Genomic DNA, 14819 nt, shown 5'->3' with positions numbered 1-14819 from the left:
TTCTTCGGCGACACGATAACAACCATATACAGACATTTCAAACCCCAACCCACACCTACGGACTTCCTAGATAGACACGCCACCACTGTAACCGACACGAACCACACACTGACCTCCTGGAACATCCTCTCCACCCAGGATATCACCTCCACCATCAAATACATCCACTCGGTAGCTCCCACAGACCCATCCCTGCACCACATTGTCAACCTTGGAAACTAAAGGATTGGCCGGAAGCTTACCACCCTGCTCAACACCTTTATCACCACCGCAACAGTTCCTGATGCCTGGAAACGCGTTGAAGTCAGACCACTACTCAAATGACCCTTCGCTGACACCAGCAAACCTAAAAAATACCGGCCAGTCTCCCTGCTCCCATTCCCTGCGAAGGTACTGGAAAAGATCCTCAACAAGCAACTCATGAGCAGAACCAGCTACTCGACGCGTCCCAGTCCAGCTTCCACAGCAATCACAGCACCAAAATTGCCCTTATTTCAGCCACCAATGACCTCTCTGATCCTTCTCAACCTCTCGTCAGCCTTCAACACTGTATCCCACCACATGCTGATCGAAAGACTCCACCACATCGGCATCCAAAGGGACACGCTCAGAAGGATCACCTCCTTCTTTCCGGAAGAACCCAGGGGATCCACCTCCTTCCTTTCAACTTTAAACCCAAGGAGATCACCTGCAGTGCCCCCCAGGGCTCATCCTCCAGCCCCATGCTCTTCAATGCATATATGACCCCACTGGCCACCATCGTGAGCTCTTGTGGTCTCAACCTAATTTCTTACGCAGACGACACCCAACTCTCACTCACCAACGACCCCTTAATCACCAGAACCAGCTTCCACAGATGCATGACAAGCGTCGCTGACTGGATGAAGAAAAACTGCCTGCAGCTAAACATAGACAAGACTGAAGTACTCATCTTTGGCAATAGCATTAACACATTGAGTGACTCCTGGTGGCCATCAGACCTAAGACCCGCACCCACTGCCTCTGACCATGCCAGAAACCTCAGAATCATCATTGACAACAAGCTCACCATGAAATCAAAGATCATCGCAGTCTCCTCCGCCTGCTTCCTCACTTTGCGCTTGCTACGTAAGATCTTCAAGTGGCTACCCATACACGAGGCGCACAGTGACACAGGCCCTCATCACCAGCCAACTAGACTACGGCAATGCCCTCTACGTAGGAAGCGCTGCACACCTCCTGTAGGGACTTCAGACTATATAGAATGACGCTGCTAGACTCATCTTCGACCTTCTCCAACGAACTCCCATCACACCCCACCTCGGGCAACTCCACCAACTTCCTGTACAGAAGAGATGCTATTTCAAGCTGCTGACCCACGTACACAAGGCTGTACACAACCAATGACCCACGTACATTACCCACCACCTAAACTGTTGAGAAGACAAGGCTCTGCCTTCCTTTCACTTGCCCAACCCCCCCAAATCTTCCAAAGCAGAAGTGGAGAATGCTCCTTCTCTCATCGCGGAAAAATCCTGGAAAGCCTCCCCAGGCACCTTCGGACCATCAGGTCACTTCTGGCATTCTGAATAGCCCTCAAGACCTGGCTGTTCAAATAAGTCTCCGGGACCCAGGTGATTAGCCGTGATTTATAAATCCTTATTGATTGATTGATTGAATGCAATAACTTATCCCCATTGAAATCTGTGTAGCTACTATCTACCTTTTCTTGTCAAATTGTGTATTTTATATTAGAACATTGGATTGTTGGGAGCTCTTTTGATGACCCTGGAGTGCTCTTGGCTTCTTGTGGCTGGTTAATGCCCAGAGCTCCAATATTCCAGTGTTTGCGTTGGCAGCTGTTGCTGTAAACAAAGGCCTCGTGGAGCTCAAGGGGATTTCAATCCCCTCAGGCTGAGGCCTTTGTTTTATTAATTATGACATTCTGCTCGCTAGGGGTAGAGTGTTCTAAAAGCCTCATAGGCCGCTGTATCGGGGCTATCCTGGCCATTAAAGGCCTTCTCCCTTGTTAAAAGCCCTCTCCTTCGGCTCTGGCCTTTAACACAGGAACAGCCTTTAATGGGTGGTATAGCTCGCTACAGCGGGATATATTAGAATATTGGAATATGTTGGGAGCTCCATGGAAGAAAATGGATTGCTCTGGGCTTCTAATGGCTGTTAAAAGCCTGGAGCCGCAACATTCCAATGTTTGCCTCACAGCAACAGTTTTGAACAAAGGCCTCATGGAGCCCGGGGGAATTTCAGTTCCCTCGGGCTCCGTGAGGCCTTTGGTTTATTTATTAGAACATTTTGCCCTCCATGGGCAGAATGTTCTAATAGCCCTATAGCCCGCTCTAGCTGGGCTATACTGGCCATTAACAGCCTGCTCCCTTGTTAAAGGCCTACCCCTTTGGCTCGGGTCTTTAACACTTGAGCATGCCTTTAATGAACGGTGTAACCCGCTATAGCGGGTTATAAGGCTATAAGTGAACTGGGTGAGTTAGACTTGTGTCAAAATAGTTATGCCATGCGTCCCATCTTTAAGTTCCTCTACAGTGGGCTGTCCTGTAGTCTTTCCACATACATTACAGCTTACTAGATAAGCTCCATGCTCATTAGTAATTGGTGTGTTGAAGCCTTGCTGGTTCAAGTCAGTGTGTTGCCCTCTTCTCTTGTAGGTGTGGTTATGCAACTCTTCACCACGTGATTGACAAAACCATTGAGGATCGTATGGAGAGCTTTTTCCTGAGCGAAACATGCAAGTATTTATATTTAGTAAGTATCCTTTGGCTTTAAACCTGTGTTTTGTGTTTCATTGGCAAATGTGTAAACTGTGATGGCCATATCAAGTCGTAGCAGGGACTGTATTAACTTATATTCTATTCCAACACCGATTGAACAAGCATTAACAAAGCAAATGTGTTTCGCTTTTGTTTAACTACATTGTGACGCAAAAAATATGGGCACACAGACAAAAAAAAATCTACAGCCATCCTTTTTTTGCACAGTGGAGTAAATGTATGGGATAAATGGATGCACTCCATTCATAACTGTTTGCAGGAGCAACACACTGGTGGATCTCCAGCAGTGTGTCCAAAGTGAAAGTTGGATGTGCAATAGGGGGGCACACGTTTGTGTGCTGTAGGTAGGCACAGAGAAGGTTTAAGTTGGCCCATATCAGCATGAACAGCCCATTCAGTCCCATATTTATTGTATATAGTCTGGACTTTTATTATTTCCATTGTTATTGTACAACCAAAGGTACGGGAATGCAAGCAAACACTTATTTGGGCCAGCTTCTGTGCACATAAATACTATATTTAAGCAGTCCATCTTGTAAAGGCATTTATGCACCAAAGACCACAGGTGCATACTTACAGACGTGCATAACTAAAATATATGCAACCCTGCATAGCTGTTAGACTCCTCATTACCTCTGTAATACATACAGTTGTTTGGGGATTTTAGTCATCCACAAATTGTATTCTATGGTTTTTATGAATACATTTGCAGTGGTAAAAGGAAAACTACACGTTGCAGAATGCAAAGATCTGTGGGCCAAGATACAGAACTTGCTGAAGATGTCATAAATGATGTGGGCGACTTGGCATCCATGCAAATGGGCCATAGTGAAAAATAGACTTGTTTTGGCTTGAAAATGTTTTCTCATGGTTTTGTACCTCATTTTGAACATAAAAGGAATGTCTTATTTAACAGATATGTTTTGTTTAAATGAGTAGCACAGTAACTTAATTTCATTGACTTAGTACCTTTTAAGCATTTTCAAAGCCTGTGTTTACACTTCAGTACATCCGTAAACTGTTGCATGTAATAAATCGCTGTAATGATATATGGGAAAAGATCTGGGCCTTGCCGAACGTTGAGATGAGATTCTGCTGCCAGGGAACATACATTTGACTGCTCATGGAGAGGTCGAGCAGAAACTCGCACTGTGGCTCAGTCTGCTGTGCCACACGCTTTCTACCAACATCCTTACCATAGCAGTTTTGGATAGCTTGCCAGTTAGAAGATGGACCGAACTGTAGTACTGCCATTTGTGGTAGCCTCACATAAAGTATTATCTTTGTAATATTTTCTTGAAATTCCCGAATTGATTTACAAATATGTGATATATGAAGCGCTTTCATACTACCAAAGCACGTCGTCTTAGCACACATCTGGCCTTTCAACTTGTTTGTCTCCATGGAGAAGGTTGCTTGGTGATATTGTTGACACGAACACACTTATACCACCAACAACCATAGGCCCTTTTAAGTCTGACTTCTTTGGAATTGGAGTACCCTTGTGTTTCAAAGCAAAGCCCCTCTTTTCTACACACACTCTTTCCTGTTGCCCCACCTTCTGTGAAAACCTTTGCATTTCTCCCTTGCAGCCACTCAGGTTGATAGCTATTGTCTTAGTTGTCATCATTTGCAGCTTGTTCCCAACCTCGCAAACTCCTCAACTCTATTTAAATAGCTGTTCCTAGGATTGCAAAAAAGGTTCCCCAGTGTGACCAATTCGACCTTCCATCTTCAAGCATTGGTGGCTTCACTCCCAGCATTTCTGCCTTTTCAATTAATGCAGTCCTCCTGGTGCTCCAGTTCTTCGTGCATCCTCCATGCTCACACTAGTATGCCTGTTGCTACTCTGCTGTCTGGTAGAGACTGCTCGCACACTAGACCTTCTGCCAGCCCTTTCTGTGAACCTTGTGTATGTGTCCTTCCTACGACTATACACTTCACTCGTAACAGTATGCTTAATCTGTTTATGTTGTAAATTCTGCCTCTTGATTGTATATTTTCATACAAGTACCTGTGCTCAATCTGTATTTTCTGGGTGCAGTGTGTCTCCTGATGACTGCTTTTCTTCTTCGTTCATTTAGTGCTGGGCTTCTTCTTCTCCCGTTTGTGTAATTAAACTACACTAGACATCTGACAAAGTATTTAATACCCAGCAATTAATTTCGAAAGAAATTGACAAAGTCAGAATCGCTGGTTTACAAGTTCTAGAAATTTGTTTGGAACTAGCTTTGAAGTTGATTAAGTATTTCAGTAGAGTTTGACTAATACTGCGTTCTGCGGAACCCGGACAAAGTGACAAGTTGGGTGAAAGAGCTGAGGTGAATCCCAGTTAAATGCTTGGAAGTAGGTACAAAACATCTGATACCTTTGTGCCCACACATAGAGTGCTTCTGGCATTCTTGTACATATCTTTGCTTGCACACGGTATACAGTTACATCACTGCAAATACAGCTTCCTAATGAGGCCCCTAGTCTTCTTTCTTTAAGGATCAGTGGGACAGTTTTATCTAAGCCAGCTCCTTGGAGCTAAAATATTTTTTTTTTCTCTAGTGTAAGGCTGTGTTCAGTTTGAGGGGAACAAAAGTGTATAAAAGAAATACATGAACATCTTATGCTTGAACTAAGAAATATATACATTCTTTTAAAACAAATGCTTTAGAGAAATAGTGCAAGCAACTAAATTGTGTAGTGAATCATTAAACAAACCGTACCATTCTGACATTCTGAAACACTTTCTTCCCACCAGTCTGTATCAGTTTTTTTTGTATTAGGACACAACAAATACAAGGTGAAAAGCCAACCAGGGGCGGTGGAGGGAGCCACGGGCACTATTACAGTCCTCCTGGGGTTCGCATTTAAAAAAGCAAAAGAAAACTCCAAAAAGAGTCTATAGAAAAGAAATCATTGTTTTTTGCTTTGCCATCTGTTAGGGTAGTGGAGAAGTTGACACGCTGACAGTGCTTCCTAATTTGCTGTTTTAAATAGGACACCTGTCACTTTGTCGTTATTTTAATTTTGTTCTCTTCTAATTTAGGTTGTCGGTAAGTTCCTCTAGTTTACTCTTTTAGACCGAAGTATTTACCTATTCATATTTTCATATGTTACTTCTAAATGTTTGCTGTCTAAAAGCTACATTTTAGTTCACCTCTACTGGCTGGTACAGAATGTAAATTCTGACTCCGGGGCAGTTCTTTGCATGTTGAAGTGGTCAAATCCAAGATTCTGATCCGTAAATTCTTTGGTTATGCGATTTGGTCCTGTTTTGAATCCTCTGTGCAAATTCTACATTATGGTCTGTATATTTCATGCTTTGTTCTTACAGTTTCCATTCTTTTTAGCTATTTGATGAGGAGAACCCTGTTCACAAGTCTGGAAACAAGTACCTTTTCACCACCGAGGGGCACATCGTGCCACTGGATAAACGTCTTCGGGACTCTCTGTGGCAGGATATATTTCCCGAGGATGAAGAGGAAGAAGAAAATGTTGTAAACGAGCGGCAGAACCCTCGAGTAGCCAACTACAGCTCAAATGTAAGTTATAACACAAGTATCTTCTGACTGCTTGTGAAGGGTGTGGGAGAACCTGGACTTCCTACGAAGAGAATGGGAAGGCACTCTACTGAGGTGAGTTTGTAGTTTAGAGCATTCTGGACTTCACATTCATGCATTCTGGACTTCACGTTCAAGCTCTGCAGCATCAGAGGTACTTTACCAACCTACGAAAAAAGCTTCCTGGATAGCAGAAATACCAAATAAAGTTTCAAAGGAAAGGCTGTTTTCCAGTTGACGAATCCAATCCTCTACAGGCCTTTTGCTTGGCATCTTCCTAAAGATGCTAAGTAGTTATACAAGATATTACATTGTAAGCATGACTCGAGAAGGAGCTGCTTCATTACTTTGTGCTACAGTTCATACTGAGAATATCTACCATTTGACATGCGACTTTCAAAGCTTTAAGATTGATTTGATGCATTTCATATTTCTTCGTGAATATTATGTTCTCGAGAGCTGAACTGCACTGATTTCTAACATTAATTGGTAGTTTGTGTGGTACTTTACTACCACAGTCCAATAAAACTCAAAACCTTCAACATAACCACTCTAACTTCTTAAAAGGGTGCATATGTAATTAAAGATAAAAGTTTAGATCTATATAGCGTTGATAACAACAATAATTATGTTACACGTTTGTGTGTATTATAGCATTTGCTATGGCCTCTTGCCCTTTTTCCGTTCGGTTGTCTGAATACAGAACCTTCTGCTCGTTGTGGGTTTCACTATTGTGTCTGAATGACTGTAGGGGTGGAGGTCTTGCAGTCTTCTATCATACATGTGTAAGTGTGATTAGTGGAGGCTTCTGCTTTCATTTTAGTGTGCCCCCAGTGTCTGGCTGTCCCAGTCTGCCTATCACGGTCTGTATGCTCACCCAGTGTCTGTTTGTTTGCACTTAGTTGATTTGTGCAATAGATGTAGGCATTTCACTGGTCATCCCCCCCCGCCCCTAGTTTTGTAGAAACAGGCTTGATAATCCCTCGAAAGACCAACCTGGAACCTTAAACAACATTCTACCCTATGTGCTCTTTCTTTCTTTTGATTTTATTAGAAAATAAACATAAAAGCAAACCTAGAAAGCCAAAACAAAAGCTTGAAATAAAGTTCCTTTTGTTCCTTTTCGCAGTCACTCCATTACCTACCTCTTTGAATGAGTCAACAATTCGTCCTTCTGTTTTCCTGGCTAATCACACACATTAATGACTGTCATCTTTCAGCTTTGCTAACCCTTCATATGCAGTCCTACCATGGAGATATTTGGATTTTGTTAATCCTCTGCAGTTATGCCATTTACTTCACCACTTCAACTGGCTCACAGTGTCTTCCTGTCATAGGTGATTTTAATCATTTACACTCTTGCAGCCGTCCTAATACCCTATGTTTGTACCCTGAGCGATTCTGGTTCTTGCCCTAATTCTACTACCTGTACTCCCCACCCTGCTAAGGTGTCCCATGTGAACTAAGCCTTGTCATTGGCAATCTGCTTCATCCAGTCAAAAAAGGGATTTCCCCTTTAAGTGGCGTTTCTCTCCCAGATGTTGGAGCCCCACTATCCTGGCGCTGTGATGTTTCCAGTATTGGTTATGGTCCCTTCCTTGCATGGTCCCAGTCTGGTACTTCTGTGCACACTTCTGTGTTGGTGTTGCTCTAACACAGGAGTGGCATTTCACTTGTTTCTTTAATCAGCCAATTAACTTCTCTGCTTTGGGGCAGTATCTGAACACTGTTTTTAAAGCCTTGGTTTTCAAAAATAATGGGGAAAACTGCAGTCATTCTCCACTGTACCTCATTGTGCATAACAAATCAATATATTTTCCATGGTAATCAGGGATAGCCATTATTTTTATCCATTTTGACTTGTAAATTGCAACCACCAATGTAAACATTAATCTGTTCGAAGGTTGATAGAACATACAGTTTGCACATATGAGGGATTTCATACTAAAGTCCGTGGTGAAGTGCAACTGTCAATTCTTCTTGTTGTTGCTGATGGAGCTTTACATTCACTCTGTTATATCTTTGTTAATCAGAGTTAAACAAATGTGCAGTCTTCTCTTCAGACCTCATTGTTCTGGATAGTCCTAGGTTGAGACTTCAGGGTCTTGCTGTCGGCCCTACCATTGACCCTGTCAGAAGAGCAAGATAAACGGACCTGTTTCCTTCTTTCCATCCCAGCTCTTTCTCTTCTGTCTTATTCCTGCTACATCTGCTCTTGTATCCGGATCCCCACTTGCATCTAAGATGTGGGCCACATATTCCTTCTCTCTCCTTTTTTTCCCCAGCTCTCCCCCACTATGGTGATGTGCCTGGTGTTCTAGGTAAGTATTATTTGATTCCACCCCTTCAGGCTCTGCCCGACACCAACACAGGGTGGAGGAGAGCAGAACCCTTCATCTTTATTCTGCGGGTATCTCTAGGTATTAGAGGAAGTTGGCGGCCTCCTATGCCCTAGACCTAAGGTTTCATCCCCTTTAAAAAAAAAAAGGTGTCTTCTTTTTTGGGGCAGAATCTGCCAAAATAGATTCCAGTTGGATAGATTTGGAAGGGCTTTCTGACGTTCCCTTTTTTGGTACTGGTTCCCCACTCTACCCAGACTTATTGCTGTACTTGCTGTGAGAACCAGGTTGGATTGTAGCTTCGGACTGCACAGTACTGAGCAGCCCAATATCCGTGGGCTGCTTTTCCCGCACTGACAGCGAGTGCTTCTTGGATGCAAATAGCACTTCTGGGGGGAAATTGATATATGTTGGAATTAGAGCTGGAGCTTAATGGATTCACTTTGAAAAATCTTGTGATATGGGTGCAAGGAAGTACGATACTCGGTAGGGCCCTGGCAAAGGAGGGTATGTCTCATCTTCCATCTAACACGCCTCCTTTGTAGCAGTTCATGCATTGTCCAAAAGAAGTCTGGGATGACCTGCGACACCTCACTTCATAGTATAGTGCAAGTGAAACTTTCAGCACACCGCTTCAAAACTCGAATGAACGCTCTGTTTCCTAAGCAAAAACTGTGGTTTTTGCTGCCTGGTTAAACGGACGTCAAATTCACAGAGAAAGAGTGGAAACAGTGTTTCATTCATTCTGTGTGTTTATGGTGCCACCCTGGATGTAGAATTCATATCATCCAGTGCCCCGTCACTTTGTTGGGGGTCGAGGACAAAAATGGTGTTTGTGTTTATTTTGTCCACTGGCCAATTAAGCCCAGCCCCCTGCTGCACAAATGTCTTGACTACCAGATGACAATACCAGAATGTGAATCTTAAAAACATTGTCTGAACCTAAGGTAAGGATTTTATCCATGTGCATAAGTTGTTTGAACTTGTAAATACGGTTCAATAATGTAAAACCTTTACTATTCGGGAGGGCTTACTAAGGAAATGAGTGAGCTGTCGGGTCAATTTACATCGATGACGGTGGTCCTAGTATAAATACCTGTACATATGTCTGCAAAATGTAAGAGTTTGAGGCTACTTGTACTGCTCCTATAATGCTCCCTCAGTATATGCAAATATGTACAGAAGCCTGAAAGATTGGTGGTGGTCTGCTTTCAAAATAAAATGTACACAATAATATTTGTAATTTGGAAGAAATGTTTTGCTAAACTGTTCAACATTGGATACCGAATGTTTGACACTTTATTTAGTAAACCTGCTCGATGCATGCAAATATTTAAAAGTAAAAGAAAAGGTCAGTAAAGGAGAATCTTTGTAAAACCATCATGGGCAGCATGACAATAACATAGGGATTCAATTCTTAAAGACAGTCACAAAAGCCCACCCACAGGTATACGTCCTTGCATCGGAGCAGATTTATGACTTTCAGGAATTCATACAGAGATGGGCCTGTAAACGATACTCAAAGGAAACTTTTGTGAATTCCATGTTTGTATGAGCAAGTATGCATATATTTGTTCGTGCGAAACACCCTCTCAGCCCACTCTGGGGAAAACATTTTACTCCATTTATTAGGAGTACTTTTCCACTGTAGGTCGAGATTGGAGAGCTGTTGGTGACTTTCATAAAACACTTGTTTGTGAGTGTGCACAGACTCGAAGGGCATTCCATCTCTGGAATTACTGCTTCCTGCCTACTTTCAGTCCCAATATGTAGATTAGCGGTAAGGTAGCAAAATTAAAGCCTTCCTAAATCCAGACCTTGTTATAATCAGAGGCACTAGAATTATGCGGCAAGGGAGGGACAATTGTGCAGCAGAGTTGAGTAAATCAAGTTGTAATAAAAGACAAATAATGCAGCTTGATGAGACACATTCTGTGATAGTATTACTTTATTATTTTGAAATTTTTACACTTGTAAACACTGTCTGGGCATTGGTTGTACCTCATTAGTACCAGACTAACACCCAAATGTAGCAATAAGCAACAGAAAGATCAGTCGACGTTTACAAAGGGCCGTTCACTCCACAGCAACACGTGTTTCTGTATTTTTAGTAACTTTTGAGCCATTTGAGCTAGAAACAACATATTTGTTGTTAAAATCTGCAGATTGTGCAGCAGATGGATTATGTGGCAAATGCAGCAAATCTATAATTATGCAAAAATGCTTAAGCCGCACAATCACATAATTCTAGTGGCCCTGGATATAATATGAGAGGCTATTATGAGAGTTATGCTGTAATAAGAACACTACCATAACTTGTCACTTCACTGAATAGCACTGAAAGGGGCAAGATGATCTGTTTTACAGGGCACATAGATTTATTAAATATCCTGTCCCTTGGTCCAGTAGATATGCTGCACAATCCCACACTTCTGCTGTATGGCCGATTCTTAGGAGGTGGTGTACTACTTCTCCAGTTAAAAAATATTGATTCTGGAGCAGTGTGTTCTTTTAACTCTTTGTTAATGGTTGATTGGTTTTCTTTTCTCTTTTAGTGTAACCGTGTGCCGGATGAGCGCCGATACTCTTTACCACTAAAGAGCATCTATATGCGACAGATAGATCAGATGGTCGGTGTCATCTAGTCTGCGTTCTTCCTCCCGAAATTAGATCAAGAAGGATTTATGCAATTCCAGAGGAACTCTTTTTGAGCTCTACGGAGAATGCCAAGCTACCTCTCAAACTGATTCCTGGGAAAATATGAGCTGGTCCTGTGATTCACAGCTTCAAGTGAAGGCTTGACAATCTTCACAACTCCAGGAGCTTGTGGGGAAAGCTGCAACCCTATGATCTACATCCACATTGACAATTCAAGTGTTCTCACAAAGTAGGTCTTCCAGCGGATAATGTCTTTCTACCAGCACAGCTCTAAGAAATATGGCAAATTTTCTCATGAACGAATGCGGGCCCACAGTCTGGTTATGGCTAAAAGCAGCAGATTGAATTCATGGCAGAGCCAACACCCATATTTGAGTGATTTTAGTCTATTCTTTGCTTGAATTGTGACAGATGTGTATTTTCAAAACTATATTTTTTAGGACGCTGTATAATGTTTTTTGACCCTTTCTCAGGTAGATGCTGACTTTGTGGTTCTGAGGTTTTTGGTTTTACTCGCAGGTGGTGGCAAACAATTGAGTGGCCATTTCTCTTTCCCATGAGTAGCAGTGTCTAGTCTGTTGAGCCATGTCCGGTATCTCCTTTTCGGGTTTCTTTCAATACCTTCTTTCAGATTGTCTACTACTAAGCCTTGTGCCAATTTTCAGGGATTCAGATCGTAAAATGTTGCTCAGGTTTCCTGTTGGGTAAACCATATTGTATCTAAAAGTTGGACAAAAGAAAAGTACGTTTTATTTATTTTTTTAAATAGTGAGTGTAATGTAGGTGTTGGAAACGCTGGTTTATTTTAATCATGTGTTGAAGGCTGCGTCCCTCCATAACAGATCAAATTATGTGACTTAAAAACCTGGAGTTTGTCATGCAGGTTTTTGCATTGTGTTGTATTTTGTTCTACTGCAGCCTGGACATGGGCACAGGAAACTGAATCTCCTCTTCAGACCAGGTGTGGACATGGTCATGGCACCAGGCTGTGTGTATAGGTAATCGACCTTTTTACGGTTAAAAATCATATTTGGTTGCCATTCCACTACTTCTTCTGCTTCACATGCACCCCTTCCTGTGTGCAGATACTGCTGTCTACCTAATGCTGTAGAATTTCTATTTGTATTGATTCACAGCTCACAAAGTTGGATTTTCAGTTTTTTTTTTTTTTTGTCAACATTGTACCCAACATTTCACAGTATTCCTACGTTAGCTGTTCAGGAGTGAAAAACCTGAAGAAAGTGAGCAAGTATTGTTTGAAATGTTCGAGTATATTTCCCCCATGCCCTTTTGCCACCCACCCACTCTTCTCACAGTTTGGTGCTTTGTATCTCCTAAGTGTACATTGATGTTTCTTTTTACAGTTTGTGCCATACTCTAGTGTTACCACAGTGGTATTTGCCGATGGTTTTAACTCATTGTGCTCTTTGATTCCTAATACCACGCTTCTGATGACACTCTTGATTTTCTTCTGCAGTCTTGCTCAGAAATTCTTATTGCGTGCCTTGCTAAGTTTGATATGCTTACTCTGTTGTGTGTGACTTTCTGAACAATCTTGAGAGTTCTCAGGGGACGTGTGCTTTGGGGGACTGTGGGCTGGTGGATTTTCTGGATGAAAGAGCGGCGGTGGAAAAATGAGAAACGTGTACATTACATCAGCTACGAGCGGTAAATTGTTGATGCTATGTCGGATGTTTATCCTCTGCACCTTTCTTGCACATTTTGTGCACAAGGAGACCTGCAAGTTGGAAGTGGATCCAAGATCAGTGAATATTCACCCTCACACGCAGTGTGAAACTGAAGTTTATCACCAAGTGCCTTTTTATAGATGTGTGCAGGATTTCTCATTTGGATTTTCAAAAGTCTACCTGAAGTATTCTGCAAGGCATTGTAGAAGTTTTTCTATATGGGCTTATAGATGAGAGAGAGGGTATCCTGTGCTCTGCATGTTAGATAAATCTATGAGGGAAACTAGGTTTGGTGCGCTTTGTGTAGTCTCAATCCTAGTTTTGAGGAATTGGCGTATGGAAGTGGTATATGCACTAGAAAGCTAAACGAATGCACCTGTATGAAGGCATAATTTAAGGAAAACTGGACTGATTTTTGTTTTTAATGACCTTGGCTACAGTAATGCTCAGAAAAAAAGAAAAAAAAAACTTATAAATGGAAGCAGTATGACCTGATGTATTCCTAAAATGTGCCTGTGCTTAAACAGCGATCCGTGCCTTATGCTCAACCTGCCAGTCTGTTTCGGGGCATGTATGCATTCTAGTTAAAGTGTTACGTAGGGAATTTTCTTCTGTATCATTTCAGTCTCTCATTGCTCCTTTACAGAATCACATGATGGTATTAAAAAATGACTTCATTGTGTGAAAAAACATTGGAAAAAGACCCGTAGGCTCTCAGTGATTGCCTTTTCCAGTTTCTTTACCATTGTTAAGAAGGAACAAATCCTCTATAATTTGTTTTAATAGTTTAAATGGTGGTTTTCTTCCTGGAGATTCCCTTTGCAGTGTAAAGTAAGGTATGCAACTTTTAATGCATGTACTAAAATATTTTTGATTTATGTTATGCACATCACACTTGTACAGTTCCGGGCTACTGAGCAAGGCAGACTGCTGACCCCCCTAATTCTCGTTGGCTCATTTATTATATCCTTGGTTGACCATTACTGGTCTGACATTTGCCTTCAAGCCCTCCAACATAACAGGTCAAATATGACCTTTTCTGCGTTTTCCTGGAAATCGATGTAGATTATTATTATTTTATTTTTTTACTATATTGAACAATGAAGAAAGACTTGTATAATGTGCAATGTTGGCTCTTGTTCCCTGAACCACCCTTCTTAAGCAGAGACACGTGCGGTTTGCTGTTTTGCATCTTACCCCTTTTTACACTTAATGTGAAAGTAGCAGAGTTGTACAATCAAGCTTTCCTTGAGTATTGAAGCTGCCGGCGTTACTATTTTACTTTCTACTAATTGCTTCCCGAGGGTGCTTTGCAGTAGTATCGCCTTCAGCAGTATCACCCTTCCTAAGGAAACCTCTCAGGCTGGTTCATAAATCCTAAAATAGAAATTAACAGCCATAGAGTTGTTAGATGTCTGCTCTGTGAATTATTGAATCCTGTTTGCTGGCAGTGCTCACTGACATGTTGTAAAAAATCACAACAATCTGTTTAGTCTTCAACTACACAGAAAGGTAAGCAAATATTTACTATTTAAGCATTTACCATGTAACATTTCTAAGCGGGAGGAGAAGTGATTTACTGTATGCGCTGCAGTCTTGGACTATACTGCCTGATCCTAATTTGCATTCCTCAAATTCCCTTTTCTGTCACAAATGGCAACCATCAAAAACGCAGTACCCAGTATTTTGTGCCATTTGAAATTGTCAACAAATGCATTGGTGATTGGCCATTTTCAGTCCTGTGGCTTTATCCAGTCAGGAGCAGAAGAAGTGCTACTGAGCAAGCCTCACAATAAGAAGGTA

General features: G+C 41.9%; 1 protein-coding gene across 1 annotated transcript in view; it reads left to right on the top strand.

Annotated features, from left to right (window-relative positions):
- Positions 1-13466, top strand: part of EDEM1 (ER degradation enhancing alpha-mannosidase like protein 1) — a 61774-nt gene extending 48308 nt beyond the window's left edge. The window contains exons 10-12 of the mRNA XM_069206345.1: positions 2658-2754; positions 6122-6313; positions 11226-13466. Coding sequence (XP_069062446.1) covers positions 2658-2754; positions 6122-6313; positions 11226-11315 — 379 coding nt within the window. The 3' untranslated portion in view covers positions 11316-13466. The remainder of the gene's footprint in view (positions 1-2657; positions 2755-6121; positions 6314-11225) is intronic.
- The last annotated feature ends 1353 nt before the right edge of the window (positions 13467-14819 follow it).

The sequence above is a fragment of the Pleurodeles waltl genome, chromosome 9, assembly GCF_031143425.1.
Source record: "Pleurodeles waltl isolate 20211129_DDA chromosome 9, aPleWal1.hap1.20221129, whole genome shotgun sequence".
NCBI lineage: Eukaryota > Metazoa > Chordata > Amphibia > Caudata > Salamandridae > Pleurodeles > Pleurodeles waltl.
The sequence above is the reverse complement of the archived record's forward strand: the minus strand, read 5'-3'. Positions and strand labels throughout refer to the sequence as shown.